We start from the raw sequence: 20,320 nt of genomic DNA, 5'->3' as shown, positions 1-20,320 counted from the left end.
GTGCCCTCTCAGCGAGCGGAGCATCAGTCACCTCCTCATGCTCGAGAGCCTCGTCAATCCCGCCAGACGGGCCAAGAAATCCACTCCTCTGAGGCGGCAGGATCCACTTCTGCCCCCTCGCGAGAAAGAGGGACTTCGCAGGAGAGGCGATTGCGTTTCCTAGAGAAGCAAGTCCAGGAACTCAAGAAGGGAAAGGAAGAGTTGCTCCACCTCGGCTCTAACCAACCCTTGAGTAAGGGCATCATGGCGGAGGTTCCACCGGAAAGGTTTCGTATCCCCTCCATCAAGCTCTATGACGGAAGTACAGATCCCTATGACCACGTCGAGCTTTTCTCCTCTCACATGCTGGTGCAATCGGGGTCGGATGCTATGTGGTGTCGGGCATTTTCGGCTACTTTGGGAGGACACGCCCGGACCTGGTACTCCTGCCTTCCCCATCGTTCCATCAACCGCTGGGAAGAGTTGAAGACCTGTTTCTTAGCCCACTACGCTCCCTTGAAGCGCCACCGAAAGTCTTCCATGGCTCTGGTGAACATCAAGCAGAACCAGGGTGAATCCCTAAGAGATTTCGTGGCTAGGTTCAACGAAGAAGCATTAAGTATCGATGAGTTTGACCAACGAATCGCAATGGTGGCTCTTCAGAATGGCTTGAGAGCCGGGCCATTTGCTCAGTCCTTAGCCAAGACTCCACCTCGTACTTTCACAGAGGCCTTAGCCCGGGCTAATAAGTACATCAACGCTGAAGAAGTGATGAAGGTAAAGCGGGCTGAACAACCTGATAAGAAGGAAAGAGAGAAGGAGAAGAAAAAGCTGATGGTGGAACAGAAGACAGACTACCGCCCCTCCCGAGCTCCAGATCGCCTGGGTTTTGGGGGTGCATGGGGAAGCCCGGTGAGTTACACTCCTCTCAACGCCAGTCGAGCAGAGATTTTACTGGCATTAGAGGATAAGGATTATCTACGGCGTCCTCCACCGTTGAGGTCTCCACCCAACACTCGAAGTAAAAGGAAATATTGTCGTTTTCATCGCGACCATGGTCATGTTACAGAGGACTGCATCCAGTTAAAAGAAGAAATTCAGGAGCTTATCAAACAGGGTTACCTCCAAGATTTCGTTGACCAAGAAGGCATGAGTTCGGGTAGAGTTGAGTCCAAGTCAGATAATAGGAGGTCTCCCACTCGGGATCGCTTCCGAGAGCGAAGTCAGACACCGTCCCGGAGAGAAGGAAAACGACGCACTGGGGGTGGATGAGCTCCAAGACCTATCGTAAATTCGAAAGGCTACATTACTATGTACTATAACCGATGAGTCCACGCTAAGAGTTTCATGCCATGAGATTTGGTATTGTGACGGTTCGACTTGAGTCATCCTCGAGACGCGAATAAACTAACTCCGAATTGGGAAGGACCGTACCAGGGGATAGAATCCTTAAGTCCGGGGGCATGTCAACTAAAAGACATGGGAAGCAAGTCCTTGAAGCATACCTGGAATATCCAAAACATAAGGAAGTTTTTTCAATGAGGGGAATTCCTCGAACCTCTTTGTACTCTTTTTTACGACTAATGGCAAGACTTCGGATTCTCTCCGTCTAACAGCAATCTCACAAAGGCCAACACTTCGCAAAATCCAAGGGTCACGAGCCCTAGGCTGTCCCCAAAGGTGGACTAATGGCCACGGAAGAACTCTAGCCTAACACCCTCCTCCGTGAGGGAGTGGCTAAAATCCAAGGGTCACGAGCCCTAGGCTGTCCCCAAAGGTGGACTAATGGCCACGGAAGAACTCTAGCCTAACACCCTCCTCCGTGAGGGAGTGGCTAAAATTCAAGGGTCACGAGCCCTAGGCCGTCCCCAAAGGTGGACTAATGGCCACGGAAGAACTCTAGCCTAACGCCCTCTTCCATGAGGGAGTGGCTAAAATCCAAGGGTCACGAGCCCTAGGCCGTCCCCAAAGGTGGACTAATGGCCACGGAAGAACTCTAGCCTAACACCCTCCTCCGTGAGGGAGTGGCTAAAATCCAAGGGTCACGAGCCCTAGGCCGTCCCCAAAGGTGGACTAATGGCCACGGAAGAACTCTAGCCTAACACCCTTCTCTGCGAGAGAGTGGCTAATATTCAAGGGTCAAGAGCCCTAGGCTGTCCCCAAGACGAAGATGGACTAGTTGCCGGAAGAAACTCAACACCCTCATTCGCGTGGGAGTGGCGACAATCCAAGGATCAAGAACCCTGGACCGTTCTCGAATTAAAGAAATGTAGAAGGTCAGGGAAGGAAAACCACAACCGAGCACAAGCTAAAAGAAGCTCAATAGGCGCGGTTTAGCTTGGGAAATCTCGAGTCACGCCTGCGAAAAAGAAGAGCCAAGGAAACGGGTTAGTCAAGTTGAACCTCGTTTTAAAGATTATTTTGTTATCATTAACAAAGGAAAAGCCCAAGGGTCGGCCATGGATAACCCAAGAGGATAAATATATATATATATATATATATAGTAAAATAAGAAATAATAATAAAAAAAAAAAGGGGAAAAGTCTCAAGGACACCCCTAACATATATATATATTATATATGTATATGTATATATATATTAAAAAAAAAAAAAAAAAAGGAAAAAAGAGAAAAAATCTGCAGAAGGAGAGCAGGAGGGGGGCGGCCATGGCCGACCTCGGCCAGGCCGAGCCACGCGCTCGGCCGTGGCCGAGGGGCTCGGCCTCGCCGAGATCTGGCGAGGCCGAGCATGGCCGAGCCAGAGCTCGGCCTGGCTCGGCCATGTCGGCCATGGCCGAGCTCGGCCAGCTCGGCCTCGCCTTGGCGAGGCCGAGAGCGGCCGACCTCGGCCGCGGCCGAGGTCGGGCCAGACCAGGCCGACCTCGGCCATGGCCGAGGCGGCCTGGCCAGGTCGACCTCGGCCAGGCAGGGGCGCCTGGCCGAGGGAAAACCCAATTTTTTAAAAAAAAAAAAAAAAAAAATAAGCAAAAAAACCAAAGAGAAGAAAAGATAAAAAATCTACTCCTCGACCCAGCATGGTTTTCAGCTCGGCCCAAGGAGTGGGGGGCAAGTGATGTGGCATCAACTGAAATTACTAGAATGCCCTTACGCTCTGATAGTCTCACCTGCCACGCGGACCACCTGAGAGACCGACACGTGGCAAGTCAACACTCCGGAGCGGAGCCCGGGAAATCCGGGCCGAACCGCAAGACCCGTTCCAGCTTGACCGGGATTCTCGGGGGTCGTGCCCGCTCATCTCGGGTACCCCAAAACGGTTTCGCCTATAAAAGACAAGGACTCTTGCCAGGTATAGACAAGCTCTACAGCTCTCTCATTTACTACTACTTACATTTATTCTACTAATTTGAGCGTCGGAGTCCACCCCGGGGGACCCTAGCCCCGCCACTCCATTGTCTTGCAGGTCTTATCACCGAGGTCCGACATTGCCAAGTCCGGGGTCCGATTCCCGAGGTCCATTCGTAGAGGTGGCACGTGGTGGTCGGTCCCAAAAAACCATCATCATATTTATTTATTATTTTTTATTTTCGTTTATAATTTGATAAGATAATTTATAATTATAGAAGTTTTAGATTTGTAGATTAGAATGGGCCGGCAAGATCAAATTCAAAGTTGGGCTGGGCTTAAAGCTGGATATTGGGTCATTAAAAACTTATTCTGGGCCTCATAACTATGTCTGAAAAGCCCACATGGAACATGTCAGCTCATAAATTAAGCTATTCAGCTCATTAATTAAGCTTAGCAACATACCAAAAATTATATTATGAGGTTCATTTTGATATGTTAAAGGCATGTGGTGGATAGATGAATGTAGACAAAACGAAAATGTTATTTAGATATTTAATTTTGAAATTTAGGATAATATTTATATATTGATATATAATATATCAATGGACAAGTATTCTTTTAAATATTAAAGTTGAGTGTTTAAGTATTACTTTCCTAAATGAAATGGTAATTAGTTGATAAAATATGACATATTTAAAAATTCTTTGATTTGATGGGAAACCACTCAATTCTTAAATCACAAATGTTGTGATATCAACCTTTACTAGTAATACATATGGTTTATCACAAATATTTGAGAGCTTAGGATACTATGACGTTGTAGATTCAATTTTATTTTTATATAAGATTATGTAATTGTTTACGTCTATCCTAAGGGCTAAGTCTTGACTTTCAACTCTAAATGAATTTGTTTGTATAGTTAGATTTGGTCAAGACAGATCGTGAATTTTAGAAATAGTATGACAATTAGAATTAAAATGTCATTTGTAATCGAAGACCTCTTAAGTTTCCCCCATCACAAAAAAAAAAAAAAAAAAGATATGTTGTGATGTCATGAAGGTATAATAATAGCTAAGTTGAAACAAACAAAAGGTATAATAGTTAGATTGAAACAATAAGAGTATTAGAGTTGAGATACCTAACCAACATAGAATGTATTAGAATATAGAAAATTTCACTAGGATGCATAAATTAAGACATAAAGTAATAAAGAAAACAAAAGAGTTTAAGATTGCAGTTGAAAATGTTTATCTTGAAGAAAATATCTTCCTATACTTCAAATAATTTGACTTAGAATTAAGTCTCCTTGTTAGATAGAGTCTTTGGGGATAGTTATCCTAAACAATTTTAAGGATATTAGATTGAAATTAAGATAAATCATTAGATTATATAAAATAATCCGTGACCCCCAATTTTTTCCTTAATTTTAGAAAAGAATTTTAATGGAATTAGGTAATTCAATCTTAAACATAATTAAATTACACTTAAGTCTTGTAAAAGGTCCTTTTACTTGAGATGAATTAGGCTCAAGTAAAAATACTCAAATCGAGGGTGGTTTAGTATAATGGGATAGAGATTGAGTATGGCTTTGATAATAGACTAAGATCGAAGATGACTTAAGAGATATATAAATATCAATTAATCTAGATCTCACATAAATAATTAAATTAAAAAAATTATAATCATGTAATTTAATTAATTTAACTAAATGATATATAAATATTTAAAAATCACATTATCACACGTTTCACGTGCTATTAGCTATAAACATTATATCATACTTTTACTATATTAATCTATTTCGTACTCCATTAAAATCTTATTAATAAATCTCTACCATAACACATACCCAAAATATTAAATTACCTCAAAATTTTGAGACTCAACAACCACACAACAACATAAGACAAGATGCTTAGCCACAAGGATTAAGGGCACCATACCCTTGAAATATTTAACATTTTTACAATTGCAACGATGGGCCATACTTCTACCCACCATTTATGCATCAACTAAGTCATGAAATGATGAATTGTGTCACTCACTCACTCATTCATTCATGTCTTTAAGACTTTGACTGCGTACAAATGAAAGAAAATATATCTTTGTTGGCATTTAGATGAAAGGTGCTCCTTTGGGTAGTGGGAAGATAATCATGTCCAAATCAAAAAAAAAAAAAAAAAATGGTAAAACACAACAATTAGATTATTTTATGATATTTTAGGTAAATTTTTAGTAATACATTTTCACTAAAAAAAAAGAATACCAAGGGCTCGACACAACTCATTACACTTTATTAGGGAATTTTTTTAATGTGATTAGCAAGAAAAATGAAAATGTGTTTGGAAAATAAATTCATTGAATTATTACTTTCAAGACAATCGATGACGAAAAATAAGTCTTTTGACCTTTTAACAAGAGAAAAAGAGAATTATTATATGATACTATTAAAACTAAGTACATATCACGATAATTAAAGAGAAATAAACTCCATCAACTTTAGATAATTGTTGGGGGTGTGTAGAAAAAAATCAAACGGCTCAAATGGCCAAATTGTAAATTTTTCATCTAAGCGATTGGTGATGGTTTGGACTATTGAAAAAATTAAGCATGATGGTTGATTTTAATTTCATAATTCGGTAAATAGACATATAAAATCGACTATCGATATCCTTTAATTAAATCTCAAAAAATGCTTATTACCAATAAATTCTTGGTGGTTGTAGTAGTTTGGATGAATTGACATATGATTATTTTTTAATTTAAAATCAAGTTTTTTAGATTTTTGATATTTCATGAGATCACTTTAATTTTGTTAAGTGTGCATTAATTCTTAAACTTCATTAACTATGTTTCTTTACTTAAACCCGTCAAACTACTAAGTTGTGATTTGAATAGTTTCAAAAGTTGATAATCACACCCCCCCCTAATACTGGTTCGACTTAACAAAGATATATGACCTAAAGTTCATTTAATGGGATTTTTTTTATAAATATAAAACTTTAAAATAAGAGAGACACAATGGGCCCATCAAAGATGATCCAGAATGGTCCACCAAAGGTGGTGGGTGGGGTGGGCAATCATATAAATAAAATTAGCCCAAGGTGGGCACCGCCAGTACTGCCCTGCCCTTAAAACTTTGATTGTGCATTGTGCTTGCTTGATCCATCCATCATTCTGATCCATCCATCCCCCACGGTTTGCTCCTTCTATGTCACGTGCAAAGTCAATCTAAAAAGGGCTTTTTACCTTCCCCCCTGTCTAAATCTCCAAATTGCTATTATCCCCCCACTTTCATTGTTTGTCTCTCAAAAGAGTAGCCAATCTTTACATCTCAAATATGACAAATTTCTAATCACTTCAATTTCCCCACCCCCACCGACCTTGAAAAAATCACCCCAACTATAGTGATGTGAAATGAAATTACGTGTTAACGAAGACTATCATGTCAATAGAGAAACATGTTTATTATAATGTCGTAATTAGTCATCTTGATCCATATAATACGCAAGAAAGAACATTAAATCGAATATTCAAATGCAAATTTTTGTTCTATACTTTCATTTTTTCGTGCGATTATTTAAATTTTTTTGTTATTTTGATTACATCATTGAATATAATTTTTTAGTTAATTTAATTCCCTGATTGTGCAGGGGTTTCGTGAGCTCCGAAAATCTAGGACGTGAGGCGCTGTCTATAGGCATGGAGTGGCCCGTTGCCCTAGGTAGGGCAGGTTTGTTAGGGTACGCATTGTGGGACATGTGGCGGAATCTCGTTGGCCACCGGTCGCTCGTTAGGCGTCTCGTGCGATGCCTATTAATATGCATCATCTTTTGTATTTTGACATTTTTTTCATGTAGCAATATCAATTTTTCGTTGTTTCGATTGTAACCCCAAGCTTATATTTTTGAGTCAGTTTAACTCTTGTACTTACATGTGTAAAAAAAGATATAATGAGATGACAAAATATATATTATAGTTTATTTATATCAAAATATAAGCGTTAAATTGATTCGAAAATATAGATTCAAATGTATACTTAAAATAATAAAAAAATTTAATTACTATAAAAAAATATTAAAGTATAAAAATTGAATTAATTCAATAAAAATATAAATTTAGCCATAATTGGATTGATTGTTTTCTAAGTATACATGAAACAAAAAGAAAAGTAATAAAATAACATTTTATATATTTGCCTTAAATTTGCCCATACTTTTAGTTTGCTGCTGCATGAAAGCGGCCAAACAGCGCCTAAAGTTGGTTTGCCAGCTAAGTTAGTGTTCCTTGAAGTCTTTTGCATATCTTGGTCATTTGACTTCCAAGCCAAAGTGAGAGCCACTGCAGTATCTGAGTTTGATTCAGAATTTGAAAGAAGGATAAAATAATGGGGTAGATGTGACAATATGAATACTTTATGGGGACAAAGTGTAAAATACGTCAAAAACTATTAACCACCTTTCTTCCTCCTCTGTTCCCTCCCAGTGAGACTGTCAGAGAACTTTTTACAATCCATTCCCTTCTTTGCGCCACTTTATCACCTTGAAATCCTTAGATTTAGCAAAAAAGTGTGGATTGGGGAAGTGGGTTTGGAAATCGAAGATTTAAAATGCAAACAGATCTAGAAATGTACGCATCTATACGCATATGTGTGTGTGTTTATTTGATTTGGATTGAAAGAAAAAGTAAAGGCATGACCCACCAAACGAGGCCCATTGCTTTGGACAATTCCAATCCATGCTTTGAGCTCTACCTGTTTGACAATAATGGCCAAAGAATTCTACCAGCAGCAACATCTCCAACTGGGTTGCTGTCTCCTTGCTCGTTTTCCCTCCTCTCCTCTCAATCCCACCATTCTCTCTAGAGTTTTCATTTGCCTTTCTACTTTCTCAATGGACAGGCAGTTGCCACTGGCAAAGTGTTCGCAGCAGCGATGCGACGAATGGTTTGTTCTTCACACCTCCTATGCATTTGTGTTCTCATCTTAGATATATATATTCTCTTCTTCTTCTTCTCCTTCTTCTTCTTCTCTTTCTTTTGTTGGTTGTTTTGCTTAAATATATATTGCAAAGTCAGTCTGCTCTGTCTCTGTGGATGTTCTTTGATTGATTCAATTGTTGGTTGTTTTACTTAAAGGAACCATGTTCTTTAACTGATCATCTGGGTGTCCCTCTCCTCTCAAGAACTATAAGAAAATAAAACAAATGAAAAATGTTTTTCTCACTCTTTCTGATCTTCATCTACTAGAGGAAAATTTTCACTTTTGAGTTTCAATTGTATATTGGACACCATAACAAGAGCCAGGCCCTGCCAGATATTGAATTCTCTTCCATTGATGACAGATTCAGTGCTTTTTTTCTTATGTTAAACGGGTGTTGATATATTGCAGGATATTTCGGGATGTTCCCAGTGACATCACAATAGTAGTGAGCGGTGGAGCATTTGCCTTGCACAAAGTAAGTTTCACCATTTCTAAATCAAGAAATTTGTTCTTCCCACATAATACATACATCTTGTACATCCGTGGCTTAAACATCATGAATTTTACATCCAGTTCCCCCTCGTCTCCCGGAGTGGGCGAATCAGGAAGTTGATTGCAGAGCGCAGAGACTCAGATACTTCGAGGATCGAGCTTCCCAGCCTGCAAGGAGGCGCCGAGTCCTTTGAGCTAGCTGCCAAATTCTGCTATGGTGTCAACTTTGAAATCACTGCTGCAAATGTTGCTCAACTGTGCTGTGTGTCCGATTACCTTGAGATGACCGAGGAGTTTTCCAAGAATAATCTCAGTTCCCGGGCTGAAGAATATCTCGACAGTATTGTTTGCAAGAACCTTGAAATGTGCGTCGAGGTGTTGCAGCAATGTGAAGACCTACTTCCTCTTGCTGATGAGCTGAAAATAGTTAGCCGATGCATTGATTCAATTGCTTCCAAAGCTTGCGTAGAGCAAATCGCTTCAAGCTTTTCGCGTCTAGAGTATAGCAGCTCGGGGAGGCTTCACATGAGTCGCCAGGCCAAACCCGAGGGTGACTGGTGGGTAGAAGATCTTTCTGTTCTCCGGATTGATCTGTATCAAAGAGTGATAAAGGCCATGAAGTGTCGTGGAGTTCGGGCTGAGAGCATAGGGGCATCACTCATGAACTATGCCGAGAAAGAGCTGACCAGAAAGTCCAGCTTAGGGAATCCATCTGGCCAACCAAAAGCCGATGTGCTTGCTGGCTCAAATGGGCATGAAAGACTTGTAGTCGAGACGATTGTCGGCCTGCTGCCCCTTGAGAAGCTTGCTATTCCCATCAGTTTCCTGTTCGGGCTCTTGCGAAGCGCCGTGTTGCTCGACTGCACAGTTGCTTCTAGGCTTGATCTCGAAAGGCGGATTGGATCCCAGTTGGATATGGCCACTCTTGATGATCTCTTGATCCCCTCCTTCCGCCATGCCGGTGACACTTTGTTTGATGTTGACACGGTCCACAGAATCTTGATTAATTTCTCTCAGCAAGATGACAGTGAAGAAGATGATATGGAAGATGGCTCGCTCTTTGAATCTGACAGTCCCCATTCACCCTCCCAATCTGCATTGTACAAAGTCTCGAAATTAGTGGACAATTACCTTGCTGAAATTGCACCCGATGCGAACCTCAAGCTCAACAGGCTCATAGCAATCGCAGACGCCTTGCCAGCGCACGCGCGCACAGTTCATGACGGGTTGTATCGAGCAATCGATATTTACCTCAAAGTATGTAAATCTTTTGCTTCTCTATCTTGTTCTGATCATTGCTTCTATATCTTGCCTCGCGGATTCATCTTGGGTTGCGTATATATGGCAGGCTCATTACGGTTTATCAGATGCAGACAAGAAAAGGCTCTGCAAGCTGCTCGACTTTCAGAAGCTCTCCCAGGAAGCTGGTGCGCATGCTGCGCAAAACGAGCGCCTTCCTCTCCAATCAATGGTCCAGGTTCTTTACTTCGAGCAGTTGAGGCTCCGGAATGCGTTGACTTGCTCTTACCCTGACGAGGACCGCAAGCCAATGCACCAGTCGTGGCGGATCAGCAGCGGGGCACTCAGTGCTTCGATGTCTCCCCGCGACAACTACGCTTCTCTGAGGCGCGAAAACCGAGAGCTGAAGCTCGAGCTTGCCCGGTTAAGGATGAGGCTAAATGATCTAGAGAAAGAACATGTCTGTATGAAGAGGGATATGGAGAAGTCGAGTTCTCACAAGTTCATCAGCTCTTTCTCAAGGAAGATTAGCAAGCTCAACTTCTTTGGTCATAGTTCTTCTAGGGAATCAACCTCACCCTCAAAGCATTCACAAAGAACAGATTCGAAGATGATTGAAAGAAGATGAAGAATCAGTCATATTGGGTAATTTACATCATTTTGATCTTCCTGACTACCTCTGTTCGTTGGGTACTTACAGGGAGTGTTCTTGGTGATAATTCTATATTCTTCCACCATATTTGGTTTCTTTTTAGCAGCTTTCTTCCACCCTGTATATGGTAATGGTGTAGTGCTTTAATAGGAGCGACTTTTGTTTCTCCTTCAAATTGCAACTCATGGCTTTACTGAATACAGACGTGCTGTAATTCACTGATGTTTATGCATGTGAAAGTGAACGAACTTGCTGTTGACACGTGTCGTACTGGGGCTTCAACCCATTAAACAAATTTGAGATTCAAATTCAGGATTTAACGAAATTGATTCAGCAACAAGTTTGTCGACAAGAAACTGACTGATTTGGAGGTCCAAACTGCATTAATGTTAACAACCGAGTGAGCTGCATGATTCGTGGGGACCCATATCTATCTGGAATAATTGCCATTACAAAGTGCCATGGAGAGATCGTTCAAAATATTAACAAAAATTCTAATTATTTCCATATTTGTACTCAGTTTTTTTTTCCTTTTTATTAAAAAATACTTTTATAACTCAAAACTCATAATTTTTAATTATAAAAAAATAACTTTACAGTTATCATGAAGGCTCGTGCTTGGTATGATCATATGAGCTTGTTATGAATAGTTAAAAGACAATATTTGCCGTTGTAGTGATCTATACATACATTCAAAATTAAAGGGAGCCAAGCAGAAAAATGGGATTATATTTCTCATCCCATCCTCAAAATCATCTGTAGAAAGGAAAATGAGGGAAGAATGAATAGAGACAAGAATCCGATTCAAGTCTATGGAATCAAGAAACAAAATCTGAAGAATTTTGACCAATTCATTCACCCTCAAAAGGGTCGCTAATGATGAAGCACAAGCTTCACCAGACTGCTTCGCACAGAACAAAAAAGATCCAAGGTTGTTACACTGATAGCAGAGCACAAATGGGAAAGCAAAGCATAAGATAAGACAGATGCTAAATGCCAGTAACATTACCTGCAATCTGAACTATTTTACCAGTTTCTCTATGGAACCAAGAATGAGGAAACCTTTGATAGCTAATATAAACTTATTATGGACGGGCTTTTCAGTTCCTTCCACGCTCAACTTAATCTGATTTGGTATAGAGACGGATACCCACAGCCACGGCCAAGATGAGAAGGGGAACTAAGAACTGCAGTAGCTTTACTATGAATTCTGAGGTCTTGTCCTGGTTGTAGTGAGGCTGCTTGGGAGGAGTGTAATTGGTCTTTGTCGGAATGGTTGACAAATCAATGTCCCCCACATAATATTCATCCAGCATTGCCCTTGCACTGCTACTGTGACCCACATCCTCAAAATCATCTGTTGCATCCTTCCCTGCAAGAGCGTGGCTCTAGGGACGTCGATATCATTTGTACAACAAGAATGGCTTTGATTCATACTCTAGTAAGAACAGTATTAGCCATGGGTTTGATATCCAGCCTAATATTCCCCATCTAGGAGTTAAATGTACTTCAAACTCAAGATCAACTATGATAAAATCAAGATAATTTTCGCTTTACATCCCAAGGATCACAAATTTCCACATTACCTGTTGCAGACAACAAAACCTCATCACCACCAGGATGGTCGTCCAAAAACTTCGTCACGTCATATACCTGATAGAACACATAAAGGCAAAGGATCAAACTTGAGGAGTACGCAAACAATGTCACAATGGAATGCTAAATTTTAGACAATATACAAGAGGTAAAGCAATAAGAGCTGAATTCCTGTTTCCCATACTGTTAAAGTTGCTTTCTCAAATGCTAACGGCATTGTTATCTATCATACGTAAGGAGGATATAAAAAAAAATGTGGAGAAGGTGCACTCTGGCCATGTTTATATCCCTGACCAAGGAGAACAATTATAAATGCTGAAAAAAATAGATGTCTGGTACTAAGAACACTATGCATTGAATTAGTTCAGAGAAGTTCCCACATCTCCACATTTAGCTGTGGTCAGTCATTTAAATACATCTTCTTTGCTCAATCATGTGCAAGTAGACTGTCAATGCTTGATGACCAACTAGTTATAAGACGTGCTTGAGAAAGGCCCTAAATTTTAGATCAAATAGACTTGACCTTGTCATTGAATGCTGAATCTACTCAATCATCCTTAAAATTTTAAGGTGAAAATGAACATTAAAATTTCAAAAGAAATCTTAGAATTTAAATTGAATGTCTATCTTACCTTGGATTCGTGTTTCATTCTCCACTAGAATGTTAATCCAATAGATAAATAGGGAAGGAGAAAACGTTAGCTGAAAGAAAGAAGCACGTGTTATTGAAAATAACTCTCTAAATCCTCTAGATCCTTAATACCCCACATAGTTATGCCCTCTGCTGCCTTATTGAAGCAACCTCGCACCAGGAACCTAGGAACTCCCAGTTGAATATGCCAATGTTTAAACCAGTATATAGAACAGTTTGCATATAGACATCAGAATTACATGCAATAAATCTTAATATGGTATCATCAAAGAAGAATCCTGTTTCTAAGCACATCAGGTTTCATAGTAAGTACCGGGAACTAGTAAAAGGGGAATCTTGCATCTAAACCTAGGTATCCTGTACGGATTCTTGATGCAGCATTACATTGTCTGAGCATACTAAGAAGCCTTAAACCACAAATGAAAAGCAAGAGCAATGGATTGAGGGAACTGAGCTCTTTTACGTGCCAATCTACGTCAAAGTGTACAGGAAACTAAAACAAGAAAAGAGAAATTCCTTAATAATCAGCCAAACCCTGCAATGCATAGACAAACAAGAGATAGAATCAGATTTCTAGATCAAATCAAGAACTGAAGTCGCATTTCTGAATGCAAAACAATCAGATCCAGAGAGCAACATTCAGAACTCAAATCCTCAATCTGTGTGAGTCCCAGTATAGCACAATATAATTGTACCAACGAGACACACAAAATCTTGATCGGAGCAAGGAAAAGAAAAATCAGATTCCTAGATCAGGCGCAAACATGAAAATGTAGTGAGAGAGAGATTACTGGTAAAAGTACTAGTTATACCTTGCCACCGATGACGAGCCAACAGTCCTTGGCGTTGTCGTGAGCGGAGACCTCGGCCAGAGTATAGACCTTGCCATCGGCACCCATTATCGGGGAAGATGATGATGAGAGAGAAGAGGGCTTGTAGATCTGATCTGAGTGGCCGCCTTATGCGAATTGGCCTCTCCTGATCAGGTGGAGAGACTGGCTGTGAAGCGGAGAGACAGAAGAGGGCAAGAGATGATGGTTGGGAGCAGTAATCTTGAGGAGATGAGAACTGTAGTTCTCAGGTTAGAGGTGTACGAATCGTATGATCTAACGGCGGGTTAAATAAAAATAATATTTCAATTTTTATAAAATTAATAAATATAAATAAATATTATATTATAATTTTTTTTGAATATTTTAATATTTTATTTGTAACTTAAAAAAGGAGTCGTCAATTATAGTCAACCGTCATTTTCTTTAAAACTTGTGATTCTATTTTAAAGTTTTGAATAAATAAATAAATTCGTCCCAAGTTGAATTTGGAAGATTTGACCATTTGAATAGATATAATTGACTATGCATTCTCGTGTGAGACTTACTAGAAGACCCAAGAGATTTATTGAGAATCTTAAAAAAAAGGGTTAAAAGATAAAATTGTCTCCTCAAACTTTACAAATTTGCAAAGCATCGCCCCCTGCCCTTGCCCTTGCTCTCTGCTCGCTCCCATCCCATGGCCATGCTTTCGTCTTGGCAGCTCCTCGTTGCTGCCTCTCCTCGTGTCACTGCATCTTCCAGCGACGCGAGACAAGGCAAGAAGAGACGGTGCTAGAGACGAGGCGACGATGACATGGCAGTGAAGCGCCACGGAAAGACGAAGACAACGGAGGGACAACCATAGGAAGGGAGCGATTGTCAGCAAGGCGAGACGACTGCAGCGAGGCGAGGCAACAGCAGCGAGATGGCGATCATGGCAGGGGAGACACACCAAAGTAGGGGGAATCCATGGGAGGGGGATGGACAAAACAAGCATGGGGCAAAATCGATTTTTTACCCCTTTTAGGTAAAGTCGTTGATAAGCTCATCAGGCTTTCTAATATTTCCCTTCTCGTGTAAAAACAATTCACAATCTAGTGATATTCTAAATTTTTAAATTTGCGTGGTGAATCATCCATGCTATCTTGGAGGATTAAAATATTATATAACTATGAGGGTAACAAAAAGGTTCGATAAACCACGCATAACTATTATGAAAGCCCAGCCCACATGGCTACGTAACCATCATTTTGGGCTGGGAGAAGGCCGGCCCAACTAGTATTAAGAGGCTGCTGGTAACCAAGCAAGGCCCTAATAAGGCCCATGTCTCGCTCTGCTAAACCAGAGAAACCCTAGCTCTCATATGCCTAGCATAAGAGGTATTATCGCCTTTCCGTTCCGACTCCAGTCGAAGTGCGAGAGAGACTTGCGAAAGAGTGGGAGAGAATGGTGTCGGGATCGGGAATCTGCGCGCGGCGGGTGGTGGTGGACGCTCGCCACCACATGCTTGGTCGGCTGGCGTCGATCTTGGCCAAAGAGCTTCTCAATGGCCAGAGAGTGGTGGTTGTCCGGTGCGAAGAGATCTGTCTCTCCGGCGGGCTCGTACGCCAGAAAATGAAGTATCTCCGCTTCCTCCGCAAGCGCATGAACACCAAGCCCTCTCACGGTCCTATCCACTTCCGCGCTCCCTCAAAGATCCTCTGGCGCACCATCCGTGGGTCAGTACCTCTCTCTCTCTCCACACCATCTGTGCACGCTATTGAGATTGATGCAGTGTGATAGTATAAATAATATGTAATTTTTGTGGTTTTGTAGAATGATTCCACACAAGACCAAGCGTGGAGCGGCGGCGCTGGCCAGATTGAAGGCGTACGAGGGTATTCCTTCGCCCTACGACAAGATGAAGAGGATGGTCATTCCTGATGCTCTCAAGTGAGTCTTCCGATTGAGGGTTTGATTTTTGATCTCCTATTATTGTTTTTTTTTTTTGGGGGGGGGGGGTGGGGGTGTTCTGGCGACCAGTTTTCAAGAAATTGAAAGAAACGTTTGCGAAGCGCAACAATTCTTCCATGTTTTGATTCAATCACGTGATAAGTTTATGTTGGTTTGAAACTATTGATTCTTTAGTGTTGATTGGATTTAACAATTTGGATTTTGGTCGTGGAATTAGGGTATTGAGGCTTCAAGCTGGACACAAGTACTGTTTGTTGGGAAAGCTCTCATCAGAGGTTGGATGGAACCATTACGACACCATTAGGGTAAGATTTAAGTTATTTATTTTGTATCAGATATTTCTGCACTTGCCACTGGAACTGCATTTGTTGTCTATATTCAACTGTGTCATTATTGATTAGTCACATTTGGTGTATCCCTATACTGTCATTTAGGGGAAGACTTGCCTTGTGTTAACTTATAACACATTTTATTTTATAGTTTTTATTGAACCGGAATCATGTTCCCTATGTTTTTTTTTATTCCTAACATCTGATTGATATTTTCTTATCTCAATGTTGTTACTTATGCAACATTTATTAGTGATGTATGCATCTAGCTGCTAAGCAGCTCAACTGTTTTTTTGATTGTGAATTCATACCTTGACCATCTTCAGGTTATTATTCTGTTTGATTTCAGCAACTCAAAATTAAATAATATCCCATCTTATGTTTTATTGAGAGTCCACAGTAGATAGCCTTTTTTAGTTTTTTGTTAACCTAATGCGTTTGCCTTATTATGTGGATTTACCCTGTATGTTTCCTTAAGTTTAGTTTGGAAATGTTATGGTATATGGGCTTTGACTTGCGTTGCTGCATTTTGTGGTTGTGGCCTTACGAGATGGAGTGCTGTAAAACTATGGTTGTTTGAACAAGCCAGTTCAAAAGTGCCTTATGATGGTTTGCCCAACAAATAATCACCAATTCCAGATTGTTACTGAAAATGTTTCACTCATTCAATCTGTTTAGTTTGTCATAATAATTAAATAGAGAAAAATATGGGGTTGATAATGAATTGATCGACCATGATCATTATTAATAATTGGGCACATATAATTTTTAATAAAAGGAAATGGTTAATGTCCACTTCCAATTGTTTTTATTATATAAGTTTTGCTGCTCACTTTTATGAAAATAACTCGTATGCTTGCAGCAAGTATAGCAATATGAACATACATGCATGTGCACATATATTATTACACTTGCTGAGCCTTGGATGTCCCTTGTTATCGCAACTCCTTATGTGCAGTAGTTATCATTCCTAATTCTAATAAGCTCAACCTATTAACCCTTGTTGAGATCTAACACATACCAAGCACTAACTGGAACCCAACCAAAGCAGACAATATTTCTTTCCTTTTAGTTACCATTTATTTTCCTGTAAAGCATTGCCATTTCTTGTGCTTGAAAGTATTTTTCACATCAACATGCCGTAGAACTCTCTTTCTTCCTTTCCAAGAAATATAACTACAATAACAGTAGCATATCAAGCCTTTATTCCACCACTGGAGTCAGTTACATGAACTCTAAACTTGCAAATTATTTCTATTTATGGTCTTATTTTCTATATGGCCCTTATGAGCATATCTTAGTGTCTCTTATCTTGGTCTTTCTCTACCTCTTTTGTTAGATACTTGTTCTATTCTATTCACTCTCTTCACAAGTGCCTCAATTGATCTTATTCCCTGATTTCCAAAGATTATATTCAGATTATGTCAACATTTTAGCCTTCTTTCCAACCCATCTCATTTCTTGGGGGACACAATCTCTGATGTCTGGTCATAGTTTTGAAAGGCGTGAGGCGCATCGAGACGCAAAAGGTCTTGGAGCCTGAGACGCACGAGGCGAGGCGCACCTTTTAGAAAAAAAACTCAAATTCTTGTAAAATCATAAAAAACTATCAAATTATCAATAATAACACATGCATATCATTAATGATTTATTATCTTCAAATTCTAAACTAACAACATCAAAGTTGATTCATTCATCATGCAAATTCTAAACAAAAAACGTCATCAAAGTTTAAACTTAAAGTCTCAAATTCAAACAAGTACCAATCATAATGCAAAGTTCTAAACAAACATATAAACACTACAAGTTTACAATCAAAAAAATGTTTTCATTTTGAAAAATGCAATTTTTCTAAGTCTGGAAGATTAGCGTATTATAAGGGGACATATAAAAAAATTGTTTTCATTTTGAAAAATTATCTCCCGGTATTTTGATAGCTAATATTCATTGTTGTTAAAATAATTTTTAATGAATTTTTTAAGAAATAGTAGGTATGTATTTTGATGGTGGTAAAATCGATAAATCCCGAGTTTGTACTAAAATCAAAATTCTATTTTCTTATTGTTATAGATTTTGATTTTTTAGATATTTTTATTGAATCCAAATGATGCGTACTTTCTTATTTACATTTATGTATTAAAGTAAATGGAAGGTAAAATATAAATAAAAGAAAATGTGGACATTTACTTAAACTAAAGAAATATAAATATGTTGTAATGTATACATGTTGGAAACGAGAAGAGGGGAGGAATTGGGCTGCCCAAGTTTTAATTAAAACTAAGTTTCATGAGGCACGCCTCGGCGCCTCACCGTGCAAGGCGAGGCCCTCGCTAAAATGACCTCACCTCTGCCCAGGTGAGGCGCCAAACTGGCGCCTTGCGCCTAGGTGCGCCTTTAACAACTATGTGTCCGATCACCCCCTAGTGAATGATAATCATGTTAAACCCCCCTGTGCTTATGGCTATTTCTTTTCTGATGGAACTCATTTAGTCAAGCCATCAATCCTTTCTTATATAGGCCCTTTCTAGTTGCAGACATGCAATACATACTGAGTAAAAACTCACAACTAGCAGAGTATATGACTGACTATGGGAGGGAGGTCACTTGAGTGGTTTATTTGCACAGTAGGCAAAAAAAAAAAAAAAAAAGAATGCGTCTGATTGTGTCAACTAGATCTATCTGTTTGGGTTTGTTAATTGTGTTTCAATGTATGGACTTGATGTTTTGTTCAGTAGATGGTCTGACTGAGAGAAAACAAGTAGGTGGTTGGTACATGGTTGATGTTCTTCAAAGTGGTTTTTGTTGCTTCCTAGGTTATTGCATTTGTATCCAGATGTTGCCGTTTGTATTATGCAATCTCTCTTGACTAGCTCTATCTTACCATATCTAATAGCTCAATATACGAGGCAATCTTTGATGGATGTTGTTTTCACTTGCTTTGTTTTGCAGGAGCTAGAGAAGAAGAGGAAGGACAGAGCTCAAGTGGCATATGAGAGAAAGAAGCAGCTTACTAAGCTGAGGATCAAGGCTGAGAAGACTGCCGAGGAGAAGCTTGGATCTCAATTAGATATACTTGCTCCTGTCAAGTACTAATTTGGTTTGGTTGGGTGTCTTTTGAGAAGCCTGTTTCCTATTTAAACTTTTTTTTCTCCTGTCTAGGTTTCTTTGGATTTTTTTAAGTTGTGAAGACTTGGAAAGAGTTTTGTTGAGGATTACAGGGTGTTGAATTCCTTTTAATTTTGATGATTATGGAGGAGCTTGAATTCCTACAATTTTTACCAGGCCATTTTTATTTATGACGATGGGGTTTGCATGTTTCATTTAATATGAGGTAACCTTTTAAAGATTTTTGTGGTTTGGTGCAATGCTATAGTGTCCGTATTTTCTTGGAGTTCACATTTCTTTTCTATTTAGCTATAGGACTCTAGCCCTTGTTATGGCCCTTGAAACATCAAATGGTTTTTAAATATTACCTGCCATAGGAAGAAGTCAGATTGAAGCTTATTTGATCTACATACTCACACTGTTCTATTTGCTTCATTATTGCTTAAAAAAAGCTAGTTTGATTTCTCCTTTCGGATAGTGAATTTCTTTTTCATGCTTATATGATCTCTTATGTTGAAACCTATGCCCAACAAATATTCAGTCGCATATACAACAATAATAACAACATATTTAGCTTTTATCCCGTGGGTAACTGTTGCATATTTTTATTTAAAAAATTTCACTTTATTTTAAATAATTAAATGTTGAATGCTTTTTTACTCTTTATTTTTACCAAGCTTAGGGAGCCAGATGAACTGTTCAGTATATAGTTTGGAAACTTTGTTAAAATTGTGACAAAAATATTTAGATCCATGTGGGTAAGCATAATCATGGATGCTTGGCATGATTTTCTTCCAAGTGTTCCCATTGTGGATGGTGTTGATTATTATTGGCAATTGAAAGCAATAAGTAACTGGGGAGAATGAATTTAAAAGCAAAGGTATAAAGAGAAGTGATTTGAATCATTTCTTGGAGGCTGGTCTAACAAGCATCCTACCTATTCATCATTATTAACCAATTAAGCAATAAAAACAATGGTGTAACAACAATATTCAACTGAAAATTGTATATATATAATGGTTTGTTATGATTCATCAGATGAATTTTATCTTTTAAGATATTGTTTGTTAAAATGAGTAAGAAAAAATTAGAATATATTATAAATTAAGATATAAAATTGTCAAAATAAGATTAGAAAGTATTTTAAGATTTCTATCATACTTTTTGTTAATTTTTTTAAAATTTATTAAAAATTATACTTTTTTTTTTATATATTGTTAAATGC

At 39.2% G+C, this 20,320-nt stretch overlaps 3 protein-coding genes across 4 annotated transcripts; 2 read left to right on the top strand and 1 right to left on the bottom strand.

Annotated features, from left to right (window-relative positions):
• The first annotated feature begins 7,825 nt into the window (after positions 1 to 7,825).
• LOC127786780 (BTB/POZ domain-containing protein At5g48800) lies at positions 7,826 to 10,986 on the top strand. The gene is made up of 4 exons (XM_052314432.1): positions 7,826 to 8,229; positions 8,674 to 8,740; positions 8,839 to 10,014; positions 10,106 to 10,986. The coding sequence occupies exons 1-4, from the start codon at positions 8,051 to 8,053 to the stop codon at positions 10,622 to 10,624; spliced, it is 1,941 nt and encodes a 646-aa protein (XP_052170392.1). The 5' UTR covers positions 7,826 to 8,050; the 3' UTR covers positions 10,625 to 10,986.
• A 495-nt stretch (positions 10,987 to 11,481) lies between these two features.
• Positions 11,482 to 13,989, bottom strand: LOC127786781 (cytochrome b5). Of its 2 annotated transcripts, XM_052314435.1 has the most exons (4): positions 13,709 to 13,989; positions 12,877 to 13,431; positions 12,235 to 12,301; positions 11,482 to 12,020 (listed from the first exon to the last, which is right to left on the bottom strand). In XM_052314435.1, exons 2-4 carry the CDS (start codon positions 12,892 to 12,894, stop codon positions 11,770 to 11,772), a joined length of 336 nt encoding a protein of 111 aa, XP_052170395.1. In that variant the 5' UTR covers positions 12,895 to 13,431; positions 13,709 to 13,989; the 3' UTR covers positions 11,482 to 11,769. The 2 variants fall into 2 exon arrangements, with proteins under 2 accessions (XP_052170395.1, XP_052170394.1); XM_052314434.1 differs by lacking the exon at positions 12,877 to 13,431.
• A 1,085-nt stretch (positions 13,990 to 15,074) lies between these two features.
• Positions 15,075 to 19,336, top strand: LOC127786779 (60S ribosomal protein L13a-4). Its single transcript, XM_052314431.1, has 4 exons — positions 15,075 to 15,426; positions 15,524 to 15,640; positions 15,879 to 15,966; positions 18,940 to 19,336. The coding sequence occupies exons 1-4, from the start codon at positions 15,155 to 15,157 to the stop codon at positions 19,081 to 19,083; spliced, it is 621 nt and encodes a 206-aa protein (XP_052170391.1). The 5' UTR covers positions 15,075 to 15,154; the 3' UTR covers positions 19,084 to 19,336.
• Positions 19,337 to 20,320: the final 984 nt, after the last annotated feature.

This window comes from Diospyros lotus, chromosome 12 (genome assembly GCF_014633365.1).
Source record: "Diospyros lotus cultivar Yz01 chromosome 12, ASM1463336v1, whole genome shotgun sequence".
Taxonomy (NCBI): domain Eukaryota; kingdom Viridiplantae; phylum Streptophyta; class Magnoliopsida; order Ericales; family Ebenaceae; genus Diospyros; species Diospyros lotus.
This window is presented reverse-complemented; position numbering and strand designations above follow the sequence as displayed.